General features: G+C 40.4%; 1 protein-coding gene across 1 annotated transcript; it reads right to left on the reverse strand.

Annotated features, from left to right (window-relative positions):
• Window positions 1-773: 773 nt before the first annotated feature.
• On the reverse strand, window positions 774-21,345 carry kif14 (kinesin family member 14). The gene is made up of 29 exons (XM_061738490.1): window positions 20,013-21,345; window positions 18,950-19,204; window positions 18,778-18,865; window positions 18,509-18,607; window positions 18,177-18,229; window positions 18,044-18,074; window positions 17,791-17,898; window positions 17,575-17,691; window positions 17,346-17,464; window positions 16,964-17,136; window positions 15,451-15,598; window positions 14,556-14,619; window positions 14,134-14,318; window positions 13,781-13,883; window positions 13,507-13,664; window positions 13,238-13,385; window positions 12,775-12,921; window positions 11,989-12,127; window positions 10,493-10,586; window positions 10,121-10,256; window positions 9,434-9,540; window positions 8,216-8,316; window positions 7,678-7,908; window positions 7,328-7,515; window positions 6,644-6,796; window positions 5,794-5,916; window positions 5,311-5,385; window positions 4,211-4,352; window positions 774-2,029 (listed from the first exon to the last, which is right to left on the reverse strand). The coding sequence occupies exons 1-29, from the start codon at window positions 21,167-21,169 to the stop codon at window positions 1,653-1,655; spliced, it is 5,019 nt and encodes a 1,672-aa protein (XP_061594474.1). The 5' UTR covers window positions 21,170-21,345; the 3' UTR covers window positions 774-1,652.
• Window positions 21,346-22,186: the final 841 nt, after the last annotated feature.

Here is a 22,186-nt window from a genome sequence, read left to right on the forward strand (position 1 = left end):
TACAACACTGTGGTGGCATCAGCCATTTTTTACGGAGTGGTCTGCTGGGGCAGCAACATCACAGCTGCAGACAGAAGGAGGCTGGACAAAACCATCAAAAGGGCCGGCTCTGTCGTGGGCTGCTCTCTGGACACAGTACAGGTGGTGGGAGAGAGGAGGATGATGGCTAAGCTGTCATCCATGATGGAGAAGGACTCCCACCCCATGAAGGACACCTTCAGAGCGCTGGAGAGCTCCTTCAGCGACAGGCTCCTTCACCCTAGGTGTGTGAAGGAGCGCTACAGACGGTCCTTCCTCCCTGCAGCTGTGAGACTACACAACCAGCACTGCTCACAGTAGACCACAAACAATACAAACAATCCTGACAATAAAAACCATTCTGCAACGGGCATAAATAACATCTGTAAATATCCATCTGTTTTTTCTTTTTGTATACTAGAATTTTTTTATTTATTACTATTTTTATTCTCCTTCTTATTCTTCTTATTATTATTATTGTATATACTGTTTATAGTGTTATAGTGTTTATTATTATTATTATTGTTGTGTGATATTGTGTGATATTGATGCCTCTTGTTTTGCACTATCCCCTTTGCTGCTGTAACCTGGAAATTTCCCCTCTGGGGGACTATTAAAGGATTTCTTATTCTTATTCTTATTCTTCAAATCATTTTTAGCATAAGAACCTTGACAGTGCTGGTACCAAAAAGAACAAAAAAAAAAAAAAGTAATAGTACCTACAATGGAACCCCCCCCCAAAAAAAAAAATTAAAAGTCAATATACTATTTTAGTGCATATCACAACCAATTCAATTCTTGTTTATTGAGCATGTTTTATTTAAGTTAAATATTTCTTCTGGAAAAGTTCGAACCAGTTAAAATCAAGCCACATCCCAGTTGTGCAAGTATCTATATAGTCCACTGGTTTGACATACCAGTTTTTTAGCGAGGGATAAGCAGCCCTGTACAACACCAAAAGGAAGAGAGCTTTGTTTTTTCTTACAAATATATAAGAAGAAATCCAAAATATACAAGTCCCTGCTGAGTGCATATTGTTTGATTATGTTATACAAGATATAAAGCTTTATGCAAACATGAGAACAAAAATGTGCATTGTTACAAAATAAAACAGGTACAGTACAGAATAATGCAAAGTATTCCAAAATCAGCATTCTGCAGAATGTTGCATATTTAAATAAAAAAAACATGTTGTGGCCTCTGAAAATGCAGTATAATGATGATCTATCATAAAGTAAGACATGATGCTTGAAGACATTACTCTTACTTGCTACTTTCTCTCATCAATGAATGTGTCAAAAACTACACACACTTTTGAGTGAGGCATTTTCTGCAGCCTTAAAAATACTTTTTGGGCTGCTTGGAAATGTTTAACCAAACCAAGGAAAGGATCCCCTATGCATCTCAATATCAGTTGCCGTTACACAGTTTTAGGAAACACAGCTGTATGAACAGTTAAAGGTTAAAAGAATGGCCGTGTGAATTTAACTTGTTTGCAGGATGTAATGTAAATGTACAACAACCAAACTTTAGTACCGGTAAGTCAACTCTATAGTTTCCTTTGTGGTATAAAATTACTTTAAGTGAATTCCTTAAAAGAAAAGCACAACATCAGAAGCAACACAAAATACACATTAGACCCAGTGTGGGCTGCCACTGCAGGGCTCGCCTGGAGCAAGAGAGTACACAATCTTACTTACAACTTGATTTTTAACAGAACTGTGAGTTACAGCTCTCTCTGTAGTCAAATAGTCATTTTCTGTACTTTTCTCAGAGCCAGCTGAACTTCTACTCTCATTTACTCCTTGTTGGCTCAAGGAGGACGACAAGGACTGGAGGGCAGCGTGGAGCTCATCTCGTGCAGAGATGACGGTCTGTGGACAGGGCAGCTGCAGGGAAGGAGTTGTTGCTCCTTCCTTGAAGAGGCCAGTGATCAACTCGCCAACAGCCTTTGCAGAAGAGGAGATTAGATCTCTGCTGCTGCTGCTGATGGTTGAATGTCTGTCTTTACCTGTAGAAGTAAGGATAGACCTATCAGTGATACTCAAAGCAAAACCAACAGGAAAAAAATCTCTTTAATTAATGTAATTTGCACAGGTTGGAGAAACATTAATGTCACATCACAAGTTTGCTTCTCGCTCTGAGCCTCCACCCATGGTAATGTTTTTATTTTATTTTATTTTTTTGGCTCTCCTCTCTGCTTAAGCGGCAGCAGATGTCGTGCAGAATGCAGTTTGCTCTTTTGGTCACAAAAATGCATCTCCAGTTCCATGACTGCAAGTGGTCGTGTGATGCCAACAGTACAGTTCATAGTATAAGGTTCTGCTGCAACTAAGATCCAACACTTGTGATCCCTGTAAAATGGCTCTAATCTGACAAGAGGCATGAAGAGTCTATGCCAGTGCATACGGATGCAGATGTTTTGGCTGAAGATGGATCTATGATGCTTCTGGATTTTCCTCTGACCTGTCATTGTTCTGTAGCTGCATAGGGATGGCTTAAAGCAGCACAACGTAACTTTCAGCTTTTCTGAGTTTGGCGGCATCTTTTGGACAAAAGCGGTAGTACTTTACCAGAAAGAACACTACGTTTCCCATGAGCACCAGCGCGTACTGCCGGAAAACTCCTGTCCCGTGTCCCGTGTCTAAAGAGTGGAGCTCCTCGTCGGAGCTCCACTCTTTAGAAAGGATTTACTGCCGCAGTTCTGCAGAACCACCGTCTCCGGCTACCTTGTTTAGGAGTGTTTGGCAGCTGCTTTGGTAAATGTTTGACTCGCCATGTGTTTCAATAAATTTGTATAATAGTACAACATACAGTACATGTTTTGTATCCCTCTTACTTCTCTTTTCTTTTTTTTTGACTGCTATATTATGTTGAAGAGGCTCTGAGGCGTGAGCAATATTTTTGTTTTCCATCGTGAGATTATTTTTTTCCTCTGCAGCTACAAATAAAGAGTTAATATTTTTCCTCAACAAACTAGTTTTATCTGAAGATTGGGGTTAATTGCACCGCAGAGAGCTGGCCAGCAACTGCGTTTAGCTGGCAAAGTGGGGAATAAAACCCGTGTTTTGATCCGACCCGGTCTGCGTGAGTGTTTGTGGTTTAAGGTTCTACGTTAAATCGACGCAGAGCCTACGGCATAGGGTACGCGGCGACACGCACCGTACGTTGCGCGTCGCCACGTACCCTACGCCGTAGGTCTGCGTCGATTTAACGCAGAACCATAATTCAGGCTTTACTGTGTGAAAGGTTTGGTCGTTACAGCCGCGATCCAAGCGAGCCGACGACTATTTTACTCTGTTATCTCAGATACTCGGCCTCCGTGGTTCTGCGTCCGAGCAGGAAACCGGTGAAAAGTTAAACCATTAGGATCTTTTCCCCACATCTGTTGTGTGGAGCTGCTGCAGCCACAACACAGCAACGGGTTACCAGCTTCTGCGGAGCTGCGCTCCACGGCCCGCCCATTTTCGTCTCGACTGCGAATCGGGAAGGAGGGGGAGGTGACATATGCCGTAAAGCAGTCAAAGCCGTAAAGATTTGTAGTTGTTTTAGTGTGGCAGGGTTCCTACCATGCTCCTCAAAGTTACATAGTGCCAGTGAAGGTGATACAGACCCCTCAGACCATGACAGAGGTGTCATTAAACCTGTTGGAAGTTGATGTACCATCACAATGACTCTGGAAATATGATATTAAGGTGGAAAAGTTACGTAGTGTCGCTTTAAAGCTTTTGCAGTTTGGAGTTGATTTTTTTATTTTTTTTTGCTTTCAATAAAAAACAATTCACATTATTGTTTTAACTCCATCTGTTGCTGTTGTTTACACTGTAGTTAAGCCTAATCTGTTTTTGTCATCTCACTGTAATGGTGATATGATTCATTGGTGCTATATGGACGGATATGTCGTGGCCCATGAGCGCAAATCAGGAAGCATACATGTGCAACGATAGTACTTCATTAGATCTAAAGGCTTTCAGTTTTGTCTATCCACATTGCACTGCAAAATAAGCATTTACTAACAGAAATAGGATCTTCAGCAGATCAGGGGTTTTCCATTTTGAGGGTCAGACTCCATGGTGCAAGGTGGATACCAGAAATAATCATTAGAAGAAAAAAAAAATTATAATCTAAACCATACTAGTGGGACGTAGTGCAAGACATTCAACTAAAGGCCCAGACTAGTAGAAAGTTTCACCTCGCAAGGCTGTCGACAGACAGGAATGCAGCTGTCGGACAGCGTGGTTCAGCTGGGAAAGTTTGGCCGATGTTGTCCTCAGTCTCTGTAAATGAGTAGCGGACGCCTCCCAATCCATCTCCTCTGGGTCAGTTTCTCTTTCCTGTTTTAAAACATAAGCATGCCAGAGAAAGAGAAAATACTCAACATTAGTTGTAAAGCACAACTTAAATACATCTCCTCAGATAAAATAAAAAAAGTACTGAAACAAAAGGAGGATTCCTATGAACAGTGTTACTCTAAGCAGATTAAGAGGGGTTATTAAACACTAGGGAGTTGTCTTTTCCCAAATATCATTGCCGATGGTGTGTTCCCCAGGGATATATTTTCAATACATGTCTGTTCAGCATTTACAGATGCATTTACATCCATGTATACACCTTAATGCAGCTGCGTTACTCGGCTCATTCAAAACACACCCTGAGAGATGCTGTCAGAGACCATAATTTATTAGACTACAAGTACACTGTTTGCAGCAAAATGTCCCTGCATTTATATCTGGCCATTATTGGTTTAACAAAAAGCCACGGTAGTTTGTGTGTCCAAGATAAAACCAAACAAGCCTGTTAGCTGTGACTTATGCCACTTTATTCAACACAACAAGGGGTGACTGCAGAGATAAGCTCACAGAGCAATACAGGAGCAATAAATGCTAAGTGGCATTTTTAACAGCGTTGTTGTGGGATGGACTATTAATCTTTAACATGTGTGTGTGGGTGTGTGTGTAAATAGATGTAGATGTATATCAATCAAGATGAAGGAATTGTTTTTCTATTCTCAACAGAACCAAGTAAGTGTGACAGAGGATGCTTTTTGTGTGCTGTTTTGCTGATGCTATTAACTTGCTCTGTTATTACACATCCACCCTGCACCTGACATGATTTTTCCAGTTAACATATTTGTAAAGTCTTCTTAATATACACAAACTATGCGAACCCTCTGGTAGAAGAAATCTGTCTTTAATAGATTTTTAGAAAAGTCAGTTACTGTAGAAACGAGACTCTCTGCTTGAATGTTATCACTTCTCATTGTTTGTACTTTGTTGTGTTGTTGATACTCACGGAAATATGGCAAAGCATGTATCTCTCCAGGGTACGAGCCAAATCAAGAGTTTTGGATTTTAGGCTCTGCAGATCCTGAGAGCAGGAAAGACAGACATCAATCAACACAATTTAAAAGAAAAATAAAAGTTAATTAATACATTTTTTTTTTTAAAGATTTTTTTGGGCTCTTGTGGCCCTTTATTCCAGCTGCAGATATGAAAGGGGTAGAGAGAGAGATCGGGGATGACATGCAGCAAAGGTGCGCAGGCCGGGATTCGAACCTGCGACCGCTGCAGGACTGTAGCCTCAGTATATGAGCTGCTGCTTAACCCACTGCGCCACCGAGCAGCCCATTAATACATTTTCTTAATAATTAATTAATTAATTGATTAATTGTGGACCAGACAAGACAAGTAGTATTTTGTTTCTGCTACGCATGAAATAAGTAGGAATAATGTCAAAACATTATACTGTGTATGAAGAAATGAGATGATCCTTTACCGGGTTTCTGGGGTAAGCGAGCTGAGCCATTCTCAGCATTCCCTTGGTAGTGGTGAGGTTCTCTTCTAGCAGAGAGCGAACGCCTTTATTGGTACCCTTCAGCAGACACATTAACAGCGATTGCTGAAAAGATAAAAATCACAAATATAAATAATACTTCTTCATATTTTTGACAGTGAAAGAAACAATCTACATGTCCCTAATGGCTTATGAAACAACATAATTATCACTGGGTTAATAAACTAAAATTTTTTGTTAGTTCTCCAGTAAGAAAATCATTTTTTTTATCAATTTATTAAAGCTAACTAAAAAAAAAAATGTATTTTAGTATGACATTTCAAAAGAAAAAACTGCAGAGGACAAAGGATTGGTTCAAGTAGTAAGAACCTAAATAACTGGGTTTCAGGTGGTTATTTCTTAGGCTCAGCAATTCTGTTTATCGCTTACTGTTAAATAACCACTCGGGTTGATAGACTGGATTTTGAATGAACGTTGAAAAGCAGATACAGTATACAGAAACTTGAAAGCATTGGTTACCGCGTTTGACAAAAATGAAACTGAACCTTAAGTCCTTCGTCGCTCCCTCAGACTAAACGCTGTGCTCGCCATCATCACAGATATAGTTCAGAGTGTGTCCATTATGCAGAAACTCACAGCAATTGCACATTTACAAATCAAACACATAACCATATTCAGATCATCAACTCCCCACCTCTTAATATCTTACTTGCTCTGAGATCTTCAAAGCTTATAGTGGATTTTCTAGAATTATGAAGTGGGAGCTTGAATACATTGGACCCTAGGGCATGAACAGAGGTAGTAGCTGCAGCAGTTTTATTGGGGATTTTACCTTGCCTGTGGCCTGAGCGCCCAGCCCCATGATGTTCATCGGCATGCCTGTCACCACTGCAAGGTGGCCAAGTGCAAGTAACGCTGCATCCAGGCACTGACTGCTCTTCCTGCGTGCCTCATTCACCATCGATGTGATCTCAGATTCACAACCCTGGGGGTGGGGTGAGGGGGAACAAACATTTTCTTTCTTACTATCAACAACATATCAGCATAAACAAACTGAAAAGCAGGTGGAATTGGAATCGATTTAATAGTGAATCAATACAAGCGAGCCAGCACAAGAGTTGACAAAGTCTGAAGGGTCAGTAAATAAATTAAAATGCCGGAAAATATTAAAAGTCAGGATTGAGAAGGGAAAATTGTCTGTTTAGGCACCGAGGCTGGTAAGGAATTTAGATTTTCTTTCCATATATTCATGTTCTGTGTTGGGCTCAAGGCTGAGAATTCCCTCTGCTTTGCCATTTCCATAGACAGAGCTCAAACAGCTCAAAGCTAAGACCCGTCAATCAATGCTCTGCATTTTGATAAAGCATCCCATCTCAAAACTACAAGAAATTGAAAACCATTTTGTCAGATTTGATTTTGCACTCTATAGCACTTTAAAGTTATTTAAAAATGTCATTTTATCTTCAGTATCCAGTCACTCCAGAGTCTCTAATCTGTGGTAGTTTTAGGCTTTTACCTGAATAAGCATCTGAAAGAATCCTCCTATCTTCTTCACCTGGCTCTTGAGTTCCTCAGCGATGGTGTAGAGCAGGCCAGAAGAGGGTTTAACATTGGCCAACCACTGCATGGTAACAAACACCGCACTCTCCATGACTGTGGTGGCCTTGACCAACTCAGTCTGGGCCGCCAAGTTACACACAAACACTGCAGGAGACAAAGCCATAATAACAGTTTGAGCTAAATAAACCTTCAGCATAGAACAAAAAAGAAATCCAAGACAAGTGCAGTGATGCACGTGATGAAAGAGCAGAGCTACCTTGCTCTTTTCTTCCATCCAGAAAAGTGTGAAGTTAAGCGTAGACTCACCACTGTCCTGGCTGTCCTCATCTAGGCCATCATACAGGTCAGATATGGTTTGGACTGCCATGTAAGTCCGATTCAAATCAGAAATCAATCTATCTGCTAGGCTCTCCTCTATCCCACTACAGCTTCGCAGGCGCGACATTGACTGGCCAATCAGCTCCTTGCAGATACCAGGAATGGCAGGGTCACTGGTGCTGGAATTGACGGAGGGGGGTTTGGCCATGCCCATCATCCCTGAGTGTCAGGCGGAGATGGACAAAGATGTTCTTATGAAACACTCATGAAACACACAACTGTCACAAAAACATGTAGTGTTTATTTCACAAATTAACACAAAAATGATGAATCACTTAATCTTGGAAATACTGTCGTTAACTTTGCTTTGTCCAGATAAAGTAATTGTATCCTTTTGTCACTCATCCAAAACTTGACCTTGTTTAAGATTGTTTATTTTTAAAACCTAAATGTTCTCCTAAGATGACTAAGTGGCTTTTTAAAATATACTACTATTTTATTCAAGTAATTTTGTGGAGCAACTTACCAGCAGACTGTGAGGGGCCAGTGAGGAGGCTCTGAATTGGATGGACCCGGATCTCATAGAGACGCCCTGAGATTCTCCTGCTCTTCAGAAGACTCCTGCTCCTGAAGTCCAAAACAAAAGCACTAAATTAGCATTCGGTCATTTATGCTACTCTAGGACATTTAGTTCATGCTTCCATTTAAAACAAAAAAAAGGTTCAAATTTAGTTGTATTAACTGCAGCTTCAGTATTGTCCATCAGTTTTTGGCGCAACATTTGGTCTTTCTTTTAGACTCTCCTTCATGTCCTCTGCATTTGTGGATTTCTGACCAGCATCTCCCTTCTTTTATGCATTTGCCCAGTTTGCTCCAATGATGGTGCTGGTAGTCACAGCTTGCCTTTACACTCACTAGTAGGTGCTTATTTTATACAGTTAAGATAAACAGATTTTAAACATCTTATTATGTTTTCAACATCCTTTGAAAAAGGCAGATAAAGATGCATTTGATTTCTAACAGCCATGGTCATCTGGCTTTTACATGTTTTAATTACTCTAAAGAGCGTAAAGGATGATGGAACATAAGACACTCTGCCATGTTTCCTTGGGGTGGCTCTGGTGGTAATGTGGGCACCAGAAGGAACAGTCAACAAGAAAACCAACACGGTGAGGGGAAAATGTTGGGGGTTCAGTGCACAACAGGTGACGTGTTTGCATGTTTTGGTATCAATTTGTGAAAACAGAAACTGTTTCCCTTTGTTCCCCTTCCCCTCAAACTGCCCTCCCAGGTATTTATGGGGATGAAATTAATAAAACAGACCAAACACAACAAAGTGGGAAATATTCTGTGTGCACCAATTTTAAGAAAAAAAGAAAAGAACCAGCGGCCTGTGAAATATAGGTGGCAGGTTGTAAGTTTCTGCTGGAAATTTGGAAGATTCTTTGAAAATAGCCAAATATCAACCAACTGCAAATTTCCCATTTCAAATTTGCAAACAAATTATTTTGCTTGCACTGTGCTTACATTTAAAAAAAAAGATGAGAAAAATGGTAGTGAATCAGACAAAGAAATGTCCATGTCCAACCCCTGAGTGTTATTCAGTAAGAGGGACATGAGGGACAAGTAGTGCTAGTTATGGTTTCCCAACTAACATATTTTGTGCAGTTGTTCTGAATGGTAATGGTAAATTCAAGGTGCCAAAGGAGGGACTGAAGGATGGGAAGAGGAGCTGGATAATTACCTTCGGCGAGAAAATGAGCTGGTAGAAGCAGAGGAGGCCGATATATCTTGCTCCCACTCATCATCAGGGTCATAAAACACATCGTCATCTTTAGAGGTGGAATCCCCCTGCGGAGAGTAAAGTACTGCTGACATGCCCAGTCTCATTTACTTAAATTAATGGGAAAAGCAGAGCAAAGTGAGGCAGCTTCCCTCTGTCAGGCACAAAACAACCCTTTCTGGACTGTAAATAAGGCCAAACGCCTGAGAAATAGACTATTTGTTGTTATCGTGTCAGTTTGTGAATATGCAGGATGAGGACAGAAGAGAGACTGTCTGCATATGCTTTACACAACATGCATCAAATGTTATATTAGAATGCACTTCAGCATACATCATCGTCATTTTAGTAGCAGTAGAGATCTTTACATCCATTGTGATTCCATAAAGGAATGTTCAAAGTAACAAAAATAATAAACATAAGGCAAACATTATGTATTGGAACACTGAGAACAAGCCAAGCCTGGTGAAACAGCAAAGACGATCAAACCAAACCAAACCGTAATCAAGGACTTCTACTTGGTCTGATAAGCATCAGAAATCAACTGCATGAGTAAAACACCAGTAAAATGTTGATATGTTATCAGATTATATGAACAAGACATTCACATTCCCTTTCTTTAAAAGCCAGAACTGACTGAAGACCAACCTGCTCAAGCTCCCTCATGGCAGCCATGTTGTTCTGGAACTTGTCCAGGCTCCAGAACGTGGAGATTCCCAGTTTTGTGTTCTGAACGCGCACCTGCAGACCACCCGACTGAACGCCATCGTCGCAACTCTCATGTCTAAAACAGAAAAGATGTGTGTGATTGCTGGCTAATCTCTGGTAAGCAAACATTTGCTGGCAAAAACCGAGCAGAAGCGTATATTATTTCTTGACAGAAAATGTAACTCTTAAATTCTCAAAAAGCTCTGCACTGCAAAACCTCCCTGGATACATTAGTCACTTTTGTGTTTGTAAACTGTGTAAGAAAAGATACCGTAATGAAATGTAAGCTGGCCCCAGTCTTGCCATTCCCACCTGCTGAAGATGGTGCGTTTCTTCAGTTTAGCACTGATTTTATTGGCTTCCTCAATCATCAAAGACAGCTTCATGGCATCCCACTGTGGAGATCCTGCAGCACAGAAGAGAAACTTCAACAACCTATAGACATGAGCGTGTGTTATGATTCATCTTTTTATTCAGTAGCGCTTGATGGTAAATTGTACGGATTCCCCTTATAAGAACAGTTCAATTACGTTCCCTAATAAACACAAGTAATACTGTCTTTAGGATGACGTTCAACTTTCAGGCATTAATCATAAACATGACTGAGACTCATGTACCTGAAACTCCAGATTCTGCTGATTATGGCAGAACCAGTCAAGGAAACATGCAGCGTTAGACTGCAGACTAGTTTTCATCAATTCTAATACAAATATGCTAAATGCATTCACTGGACGGCCTAAATGGGCCCAGCAGCAGACGCGAGTGAAAAATGTAATAAGGACCAACCATTTTGAAACTGTTAATACTATATGTGTAATGACTTGTGCATTTTAATTTTAAGTTAATGGCTGGTGATAGTAATAATAAATTAAAGCTGCAAGCAGCAATGAACGGGCCCTCGCGCGTGCAATTTTCACCAATAAAAGTCAAGGAGTCAAAACCGGGTCCGATGACACCACCCACGAGTCTTTATGTCAAACCATTCAAAAGTTATGGCAAAAAATATGAATTATCAAATATCGACCAATCAGAAGAAGGGGTGGGGCTAATTTGCACCAATTAAGGTGAAGTACTCAAAACTGAGTCCGATGACACCACCCACGACTCTCTATGTCAAACCATTCAAAAGTTATGGCAGAAAATAGGGGCTATCAAATATAGACCAATCAGATGATGGGGGGGGGGGGGGGCTTTTTGGTGTCTATCGTCCCTACGGTAACGCTTTTGACTGAGAAAAGTAATGCCCATCGTCACAGGGTCTAGATGCACATTTTGATGTATAACACACCTGGGTGCACGTTACGGTTCGGGGCGCATTAACGGCCGAAGAAATGGCATAAATTGCGCCAAAATTACACGATTAATTGAAAATGGCCGACTTCCTGTTCGGTTTCGGCCATGGCGCCAAGAGACTTTTCTTTAAGTTGCGACATGATACAGGTGGGTACCGATTTTCGTGCATGTACGTCAAACTGTATTGTAGGGCTTGAGGAACAAAGTTTTCTAGGGGGTGCTGTTGAGCCATTAGGCCACGCCCATTAATGCAAACCATTAAATATCAAATTTTTCGCCAGGCCTGTCTTGCGTGCAAAATTTGGTGACTTTTGGCGCACGTTTAGGGGGGCAAAAAGGCCCTCATTTCGTCGGAAGAAAAAATTCCTACAGATACAATAGTGCCTTCGCACTGTAAGTGCTCGGGACCTAATAATATAACCAGTAGAGACTTTAATAGCAGCAACAATAAAACTAGATGTTCAGTATTAAGCCAAGACACATCTGAATATTAGTGTCATTGCTCAAACTCTCACCATTTTGAAGAGTTTTTGTTTGGTTTTCCCTTTGAGCTCTTTTCCTCTGCATCTCCTCCAGCTCTTTGCTGATCTTGCTCTTCTCCGCCTCCAGGGCCTCAACAATCTTTGCTTGGCACACGCGATGTTCTTCCATAGCCTGAAGTGAATCGTAGCAATGTAAACAATATTAAAAACCATCGGGCCGCGTTTATTTAGTCGAGCCCTAGCGTGACTTAAAACACTTCCCAAATGGCCCCTTGGTTAAACATAAAACCAGATGTCGGCATATTTGTCCAAGCCTCTAAAGTTTGTTTTGTATCATCAGAAACCATGAGAATGAGCAAATGAAGGAGATGATGCCATTAATATTTAGATATTTCCTGTTCCTGTACATCAGAACCTGAACAAAGTCTCATCAACAAACCGAAATAGGATCAGTGAGCTTATAACGCTGGAGATCGATCATACAGTGACAGTATGTGCACACTTTGTGCACACTTTGTGTTATGAGTTGCACACTCTCCTCCTTGAAAACTTCAAACAGGAATAAACAAACTCCAAAGTGGCTTACACTTTTATCCACTTCAGGAGCCCGAGATTCTTCATTTTTTAAATCTACTATAATAAAAGTACTTACATATATTACATTGTTAAAAAAAGATGATTTTACCAACTATCGTTTATATAAGTGACCTATTAGACAACAACATTATGTGCTTAAATAATCAATGGGGAGCAGTAAAACTGAAAAAAGAAAAAAACTATAAACACTATTTATAAAAAAGCCATCTCTGGTGTCCTCACCTGGGCCTCCATGTGGAGACGGAGGCGTTTCCTCTGGGTGTCCACCTCCTGCTCCAGTTCAAACTTGGCCACCTTGAGCTCCGCCACCTGGTCCGCAGCTCTCTGCAGAGACACCTCTTCCTGATGCTTCCGATCGTTCTCTTGAGTCTGAGGGAGGAAAAGAAGGGAAAAAAAAACACTTCATGCTGGTATTGTGTATGCAAACTCAGAAGGTGTGAGGATATGCAGAAGTCTACACTATTTACTGTTGCTGTAATGATACAGTATTCATTGAGCTCTAATGTCTGCAACTGAAGTGGAATCAGAAGGAAATAAACTCATTTAAAACATATGAGACAAAACTAAGGATCCTCAGAATGAACACAGATTTTACAGTTATGTTCAAATGAGGAAGCGCAAGATTAGGAAACTAATGGACTTGGCAAGCAAGATAAAAAGTAGTTTAAAAACAGTTAAAGTTTACCAGCTCTCTCTCAAGAACTTGGATCCTGCTTTCATAAAGAGCTTTTTGGTCGGATAGTTCTTTCTGCGCCAGCTCTTTAGCCATTTGGATCCCCTGCATCATCTCTTCTTTCGCTCTTACATGGGCGTCTTCCATTTCAGCTTCTAACCTGAGAAACACAAACATTTCTTGAAGGGAATTTGTATGTAAAAGACTGATTGCAAAGAAATAGAGAAACACAAAGACGACCAAGACCATACTGATAATGATATAAAGGTTCTAACACCTACTTGGCTCTTTGAGCTGCAAGCAGTTCATTTTTTGCGAACTCAAAGTCTTTTTGACCGTCACCTCCACCCGTCCAACATGACGCCCGCTTGCCAGACTGGACTTCTGCTGGATGATTGAAACGGAAGTAGTGGTCTCCACCAAGAATGACCCTGTCGCCCTGAATGCCAGACGAACAGACGGATAGAAGTCACAGTGATTTATGAAACGCTAAAGTCATTCTTCTCCCGGACTCATGCTATAATGGAAGGGAGTTAAACTTTACCCTCTACTTACATGGTGTAGGACAGTGGATCCAGAAATAAGGTGGCCATTCACAAATGTCTTCCCATTTTTTGTCGGTGTTATGGTGACAGTGTTGTGGCTGTTACATATTACACTAAAAAAAAAGAAAAAAAAAAGTGAGAAATAAAATAAAATCCAAACTCAAAGTTTTATTCATCACCATTAGCAGCTGTATCTTAAAACCATCTACCATTTAGTTAATCATTCATTCACTGCAAACACTGCATGAGTTCACTTCTTGCTGCACTTATGTGCCATTTTTAAATGCATGCACAACTGTAAACAGATAACATTATGTAGCATAAAGCCACTGTATTCACAGGCAGCCAGGGGTTTATTCTCACCAGTGGTTGTCAGCAATAAGACCTCCGGAAAGCTGGATGTCATGTTTCGATCCAGGTTCAAGCTTTCCCACAGTTGTCTGGCCCTCTTTAATCATGTACAGAAGCATCTCGGACAGCTGAGGATCCTCATTCAGGTTCACCAGGTTGGGAAGACGGTTGTCCACTTTGAATGTCACACCTGCTTTCTGATTGGACAGAAGCAGCGATATTTACAAAGATTTGCCACCATCTCTCTCTAACTTTAGCACAACTCCGGTCAGCTTTTTCTGTTCAATGTTCCAAGATGTGTGCGTTGAAGTTTTATCGTCAAACACATTTAAGAAAGGTTTTTTGTATGAAATCTGCCATATAAATAAATTTGCCTTGCTTAGACACTACTGTGCGTATAAAGTTTGAAAAAGAAAAATACTACAAAGACATACCTGCAACTCTTTCGTTTCTTCCCGCTTACGGATTTCTGCTTGCTCAAGTTTCTCTCTCCATGCTCTGCCAGAGAATAAATCACACATAAAAGAAAATCACATGGAAACTTTGCAGTGATCCGTTGGGACGAATTCAAACTATTGTACAGCTGTGAACTATAGATTACCAAGATTCATTTTTTAACAAAGTTTCAAAGAAAGTCTTCAGTGAAAATAAGCATTGCTCTGACTGTCTCCCACCCCAAAATGCAAAGTAGCTTATTTAAGGGATTATTGCAGATCAATCAATCAATCAAATTTTATTTCTATAGCACCTTTCATCCAGGTACATGAAATACACAGTGCTTTGACATTTTTATTGAAAAATAAGCATAATAAACAAATAAATAAAAACTGGGAGACCAGAAAATAAAAACTGGGAGACCAATGCACCCTGACATACAATATAGAATATATAAAATGTATAAAAAGATAAAAATTCAAGGATTAAGGCTAAAAAATAATCAGTCCACAACAATAAAAAAATAATAAAAACATTATAAGAGATAGATAAATAAATAAAACAGATACCTTTAAAAAATACATGTTAAACAGAATAAAACTATAAAATTTGATGCTACATAAAAGCCAGACCAAAGAGATGAGTTTTTATTCTACGTTTAAAAATGTCCACATTTCCAGCTCCTCTCAGATCCTCCGGCAGGCTGTTTAACAGTTTTGGAGCATAGTGGCTAAAAGCAGCATCACCAAATATTTTAGTTCTACTCTGTGGAACAGCTAAAAAGGAAGAGCCAGAGGATCTGAGGGGCCTTCCTGGTTCATAGAATAAAAACATCTCTGAAATATACTCTGGCGCAAGATAAACTCATAATGTTCGAATTCTTATGATGCTGACCGGTTGGCCTCAACCATTTCTCTCTCCTGCTGGCACAGCTTGTTCTTCAGGGTGGTGACCTCCTGCTGGAAAAGCCTGATTCTCTCTGGTTGGACGCCCTGGGAGCTCATCTGGGCCGCTCGCAGCTTCTCCACCTCTGCCTTCAGCTCTGAAATGCACAAAAAGTTGGCTCAAACTGCTGGAAACTAAACCAAAAGTAGCACCTTTGAGCAAATGTCTGTATAATATTGCAGAAAAGTAAAATAAATGCCCTGAGAAGATTTGACTTTCAGAATAAACTCAAGAAATGGTGACATTTTGTCAATATCATACGCAAAACATTGTTCAGGTTTGACCACAGCCAGACTGTGAGCAATAACGAGAGCTCCCCCTAGCGGTGGCATCACATAATTGAAAATTAATACTCTTGTGATAGCCTCCAAATGACAGTAAATAATATGGCCAGGAGGCAAGGTTTATAATCAGGATTTGATTTCAGCTGGGTAACAAAGAGCTGGTGATGGATAGACTGGAAGACGGGAGGATATGTGGGATATACGGAGATTAACAGTAAGGCTATAAAAGTACCCATTTGTGATAGTTAGTTAGTGGCCTTTATTGAAAGTGTAAAAACAGGAAGTTGAACCTTGGCCAGCTTCATGAGGGAAGCAGCCCTTTGCATGAGTCTAAAGGTAGTTTATAAAATAAAACTAATACAGACAAAAATTATTAGCACACATCAAAAAGAAATTAGCTCAGTGTTTGCATGTAATGATATGTATTACAGAACTTTATTTTTTATGTGTTTTTGGCCTTTTAAGATCCTTCCAGTGCATGAATACAACTTGATAGAAAGACTTTGATATAAATAAACAAACAAATAATAATAATACTAATAATATCTGAAAAGAGAAAATACCTTTGACTTTTTTAGTTTAGGGATATACATTTGTGGGTTTGACGGTGCAGGATAAAAAGTTTTGTTGTTGGTTTTGTTTCTTTCGTTTAGTCTGCCCCTCTGACCTTATTTTGTTGACCAAAGAGAAGATCAACACAAACATTTCATACCAGCTGTCAAACACAGAGGTGGAGGGGTGATAAGGGGATAATATGGGCTTGTTATCCAGTCATGGGACTTAGGCACCTTACAGTCGATGAGTCAAACACGAAGGGCTTTGTAAGCCTAAATACTCTACAACCAAATGTAAAGCCATGTGCACCAAAATTAGCGCTTGCCCAGACTGTAATAGAACAATGATCCGAGGTACTACAACAACAGAATAGCTGCAAATAAATAGGGTTGCAACGGCCCAGAGATATCAACCCACATGAATTACTGTGGTGGGACCTCAGGAGGGCTGTGAATAAACAAACACACACTGACATCAGAGTTCAGAGAAGAAATAACCCAGAAATGAATGAAATATAGCACCATTACCCTTAATAAAGAATGGATTACACTCACTTTAACCAACAAAAGGAAAAAACACACACCTATGCAGACTTTTGAATGTGTATACTGTGGGTATCTGACCTCTGATGAGCTTGGCGCTGGTGTCCTCGTTGACTTTGGCCACGTTAATGATCGTGCGGGCCTGCTGCGCATAGCGCAGCGTACTCAGGCTCTCCTCCACGTTGCTGCCCGCCGGGCTCAGAGTAGCGATCATGGACGTCTTGGAGTTACCACCAAGACTCTCCTTCAACAGCCTGAGGGACAAAAGAGAGCAGGACTTGATTAGTGGGAAAAAAAATGTAATTAATTGCGCCTGTAAAATGTCTCTAATGCCACTGTCTGTGTGTATATTGCATTAAACCGTTTAGCTTACTGAACAGTTATTTGTTACAGAGAAAAAGAAAGTATATAACCCCAAAGCAAACAAGAAAAAACAACGCGTGCAAGTATATTGTTTCCTCACCATGTCAGGACAGACTCTCTGTACGGTATGAAGACCTTTTTCGTGGTCAGAGCCTGTTCTGATAATGCAGAGATGACCTTTCCAAGTGTTAGCAGCGATTTGTTGATACTAGCACCCTCCTATATTGACAAGAAACACTTTAAACATTTTTTTTAGATAAATGTTTAGATTGCTGCAGTGAGTTTGTACATGCAATGACAGACAAGGGAAGATGTGTGTATGGATATACCCTGAGTCTGTCTCCGCTTGTCTGACCCGAGTTGCAGCGTTCACTGCCCGCCAGGTCAACCAAATTAATGCGGCTGGTGATACTGTGGTCATGCTCCTCTCCCTCCACAAATTCAGTCTGTACACACACACACAGAAATGTTTCTATTTGTACATGTGAAATCATATAGCAGAGTTAAGTCTCTCATAATATACTTTATAAGCCAGGAGGCCCCACCTTGGTCTGAGTCATGACCAGGGTGAAGACAGAGTGAGATCTGGAGCTCTTGTCATTCATTCCTGTGGCTGCTGTCGCTCTCTGCTTGTTACCAAGCTCCAACCAGCCCTAAAGAGAAGACACTGCAATTTATGTCCAATTCAAAATAATATAAATCTTAATCCAAGATCTGAAAAATAATTTCAAAACTTGTTCTTAAAACCATCATTAAAGAACTGGAAGAGGAAATGTATTGAAAGAAGGATGAGCCTACCTGTATGTCACCGTAAGAGCTCACCATATTCCTGGGAAAGAATAAAATAAAGATAAAGCGAGAAATTCTGCAAAACAGACACTGAAAATGGTGCAGTTTTTGATGTGGTAAAAGGAAGGAAGCTGTTACTTACGCAGAGAGCTCAGCAACATAAGGACCATGGACCGGATGTTCCCTCACCCTCAGCTGAAAAACCAAATCATCCACATTTTATCCTTACTCTACATTTTCTCAAGTTCTTAAGTTCTTAAGGATTATCAGTAAAGTCTGTCTCTGTTGAATTATAAGCAAAACTGAATGTGACCATAAGGGGGGAAAAAAATGCTTATATCAACAGTTTTAAGCATTTTTTTTTCCTGAACATGCAAAATAATTCTCGGATAAGCAGTAGAATGGATGCAAAATAATCTTATTACTATTAAATGTAAAGCAACATCTTTCTAGAGTGAATATTAGACTACTCACCGGCATCTTTCTCTGGTTTGGCTCATCTCTGGTAACCAGCAAATCATGGATCTTTTCATTATAAACTTCAAAGTAGCTCATCTCCATGTGACATTTCACCTAAAATTAAAAAGGTATTTGAACCTGGATGAAGCCAGACTGATAAAAGAAAGTTCATGTTCACATCCAAAAAGATTTTTTCGGGTAAAAAGATGCAGCAACAGCAATTCTCAAGCTGCTTAAAAGAGAGAAAATACCCCACAGCAAATACTCTTGTGTGACAGTATTACCTCTTCATTTTCCATTTGGGCCAGTTTCAAAAAAAGCTCCTGGCAGAAACGTGGAATAACCCCTGCCTCCTCCTCGAAGCCCATCATCCTGCAAAACAACCAGTTAAATCAAACGCAGTGAGGCGTTTTCAGATTGCACGAGTTTAATAATACCAAATGGGAAAATGCTCACGTGTATGATTTGCCAGAACCTGTCTGTCCATAAGCAAACAAGCAGGTGTTAAATCCCTCAAAGGCCCTCAGCAGCAGAGGTCGAGCCATTCTTTCATACACCAGCTGCTGGCTGGCGAACCTGGGGTCGCCGTCATCCATCGAGCAGAAAGAGAAGTCGTACGTGAAGGAGTAGTTCTGCTTGGACACTGGATGCTGGACAACGGTCTCCTGGCCTTTCATAAAGATGACCTGCAATGTCTTCTCAGACTGCTCCCTAAACCAGGGCAACAAAGAAAAGATTTCAATTTAAAGATTTTGTCTGAATAGATTTTTTTAACCCCCGCCCCCATGAATCAAGACCTTTACATTGGAGTCATCTCTGTATTCTGGATATCCACCCCTCACATACTGACACACACACTGAAAAAATAAATCTAAGCGCATGTAAATTTAACATATTCAAATCTATGATATTAACAATTAAAAATTAAGTTTGTTGCTTTAAATGAATACTGTACATCTAGTTTTGAACTTAATCTGCATTTGTTCAAAAAACAAGACATTGTGCATTTTTTCCTTAACAAGTAGTATTTCTGTAATCCCAGGCAATCTTTTTTAATTTACACACAAACAACAAGCAATGATCTTGTTGTATTTACTTTTCCTTTAACAATTTTAATCTATTGGGCAGATTGACCAACGTTTAGATGAAACATGCTTTATTTGTTTAAGTAAAACACCACAGTAAAGAATATCTTGCTTGATCTACTTTAAAAAAAATGAAGGCAACTTTTTTGCATGAGATTTTTATGTAGATCAAGAAAGACTAGTCTTTGTATAAACTACTTCATTTTTAGCATGTACAAAATTAATTTGCAAGTAAAGTCAACTTAATTTTGATAAATAAAGTAAACTTAACACAATTAAGTTGACTGTACTTGCAAAATGTATTATTTACATACAAAAAATTAAGTAGTTTATACAAAGACTAGTCTTTCTTGATCTACATAATAATCTCATTCAAAAAGTTGACTTATTTTTGTTAAGTAGATCAAGCACAATATTTGTATCAGTGCACAAACCTGGCATTGAATGGGCGTACACGGACAGCCACAGTCACAGCACTGTTTTCCATCTTAAATGAATCCTGCTGCCTCAGAGCCTCGCTGGGCTGCAGCAGGAGCTGCTCAGCAGATGCATGAGCAGATGCATGAGCAGATGCATGAGCAGATGCATGAGCAGATGCATGAGCAGATGCATGAGCAGATGCATGAGCAGATGCATGAGCAGATGAAGGAGCAGATGCAGGAGCAGATGCATGAGCAGATGCAGATGCAGGAGCAGATGCAGATGCAGATGCAGGAGCAGATGCAGATGCAGGAGCAGATGCAGATGCAGGAGCAGCAGTGGAGGATCTCGCCAGGTCTGCCCTTTGGTTTGAAGCGTGTTTCCTTCTCTCCTGCACGGCGGCCGCAGACGCCTTGCTGAGCCGTGAAAGCGGCACAGGTTTGGCTCTTTCCAAACTTCTGGACTTGACAGCCACCAGCCTGGGCGTCTCTTTGGAGGCCAGTCTCTCGAAAACGTCCCTCTTGGCGGCTATTTTCTCAAACGGGGTCTTTTTGGTGGGGGTTTTAAAAGTGTGATCCTGAAGCTGTCTGCTTGTGGATGCAGAGGATGCGGATGTGGATGTGGGCGTCTTGCTTTGCAAAAATGTCCCTTGACGCTCCAAATGGGCTGCATTTTCTGGCACCTTGCTACTACTAGATGCTGTTTCCTTCATACTCGTGGACCTGAGTAAAACAGGAGTCCTGCCGTTTGGCTCACAGAGGACTTTGTGTGCAGCCTGCTGGCTGGGAGTCCTGGTCCTGCGCTGCAGCGTCAGCCTCTTCTCGGGGGCCGGGCTGCTGTTCCTGCTGCTCTCCCGGCTCTTCTCCCGGCTCTTCTCAGCCCCGCTTCTCCTCTTTGACCTCCTCTGCAGAGTGAGTCTGCCCCTGTACGGAGTGCTGCCGCTTTTGGACAGAGCAGAGGCGACATAAGTCCCGTTAACCAGCCGGCTTCTTTCCGACGACCTGCTGCTGTCCTCAAGCGCACAGTCGGAGTTTAAAATATCGCTCTTTCCAAGAGAGTCTGTTGCTTTTTGCACGGCTTGACCATCTCTGCCCGGCGTCTTGGACGTTGTTGACACGAGATGGTCATAAAATGCTGTATGCTTCCTCGCCCGGACGCTAAACATCGACATTGTAATCCAGAAATAAGATGATTAGCTCTTTAACGGAAACTCCACTCCGGTTTCACCGCCTACGACAATACATATCAATAAAACAATTAAGACCGACACAAATACGACTTTTTACATTAAATAAAAAAGTTTCTATAAATGTATTTGACTAAAATAGCTATGAACCCGACTACACCGTGAGGTGCGTGTGTTTATTATTGTCTCGCCTCCGCTTCCGCCTTCGCCCGCTTAAATTTCAAATCGTCTCCGTCACTGGCTTCTGATTGGCTGAAACCTCTGACGTGTGTTTTAGCGCCGAGGTGAAGGCAGCGTGAGCTGCCGCTAGGGGGCAGCACAGCTGCAGCAACAACAGCACACACCATGGCCGGGACAAACTGAACACAATCTAATGGAAATATTGCATGAGTGACTCATGTCCTTTCCTCTAAAATTAACATTCTGCCGTTAAAGAAAAGAAAAAGGAATGGGCCTCTGGAGTTTAAATAAAAACAAACTGATCTCACTCAATCTACTGAAGGTATAAAATGTATAAATGTATAATGTATAAATGTATAATGTATGTATAAATGTATGTATAAAATGTATAAAAACATCTTTAGAGTGATATATACAGGACTGTCTCAGAAAATTAGAATATTGTGATAAAGTTATTCTGTAATGCAATTAAAAAAAACAAAAATGTCATACATTCTGGATTCATTACAAATCAACTGAAATATTGCAAGTCTTTTATTATTTTAATATTGCTGATTATGGCTTACAATTTAAGATTAAGATTCCCAGAATATTCAAATTTTTTTAGATAGGATATTTGAGTTTTCTTAAGCTGTAAGCCATGATCAGCAATATTAAAATAATAAAAGGCTTGCAATATTTCAGTTGATTTGTAATGAATCCAGATTGTATGACATTTTTGTTTTTTTAATTGCATTACAGAAGAACTTTATCACAATATTCTAATTTTCTGAGACAGTCCGTTAATGGGGAACTAAGTTTAAGTTTGAAAAACAAAACATC

Source organism: Cololabis saira, chromosome 13 (genome assembly GCF_033807715.1).
Source record: "Cololabis saira isolate AMF1-May2022 chromosome 13, fColSai1.1, whole genome shotgun sequence".
In the NCBI taxonomy this organism is placed as follows: Eukaryota; Metazoa; Chordata; class Actinopteri; order Beloniformes; family Belonidae; genus Cololabis; species Cololabis saira.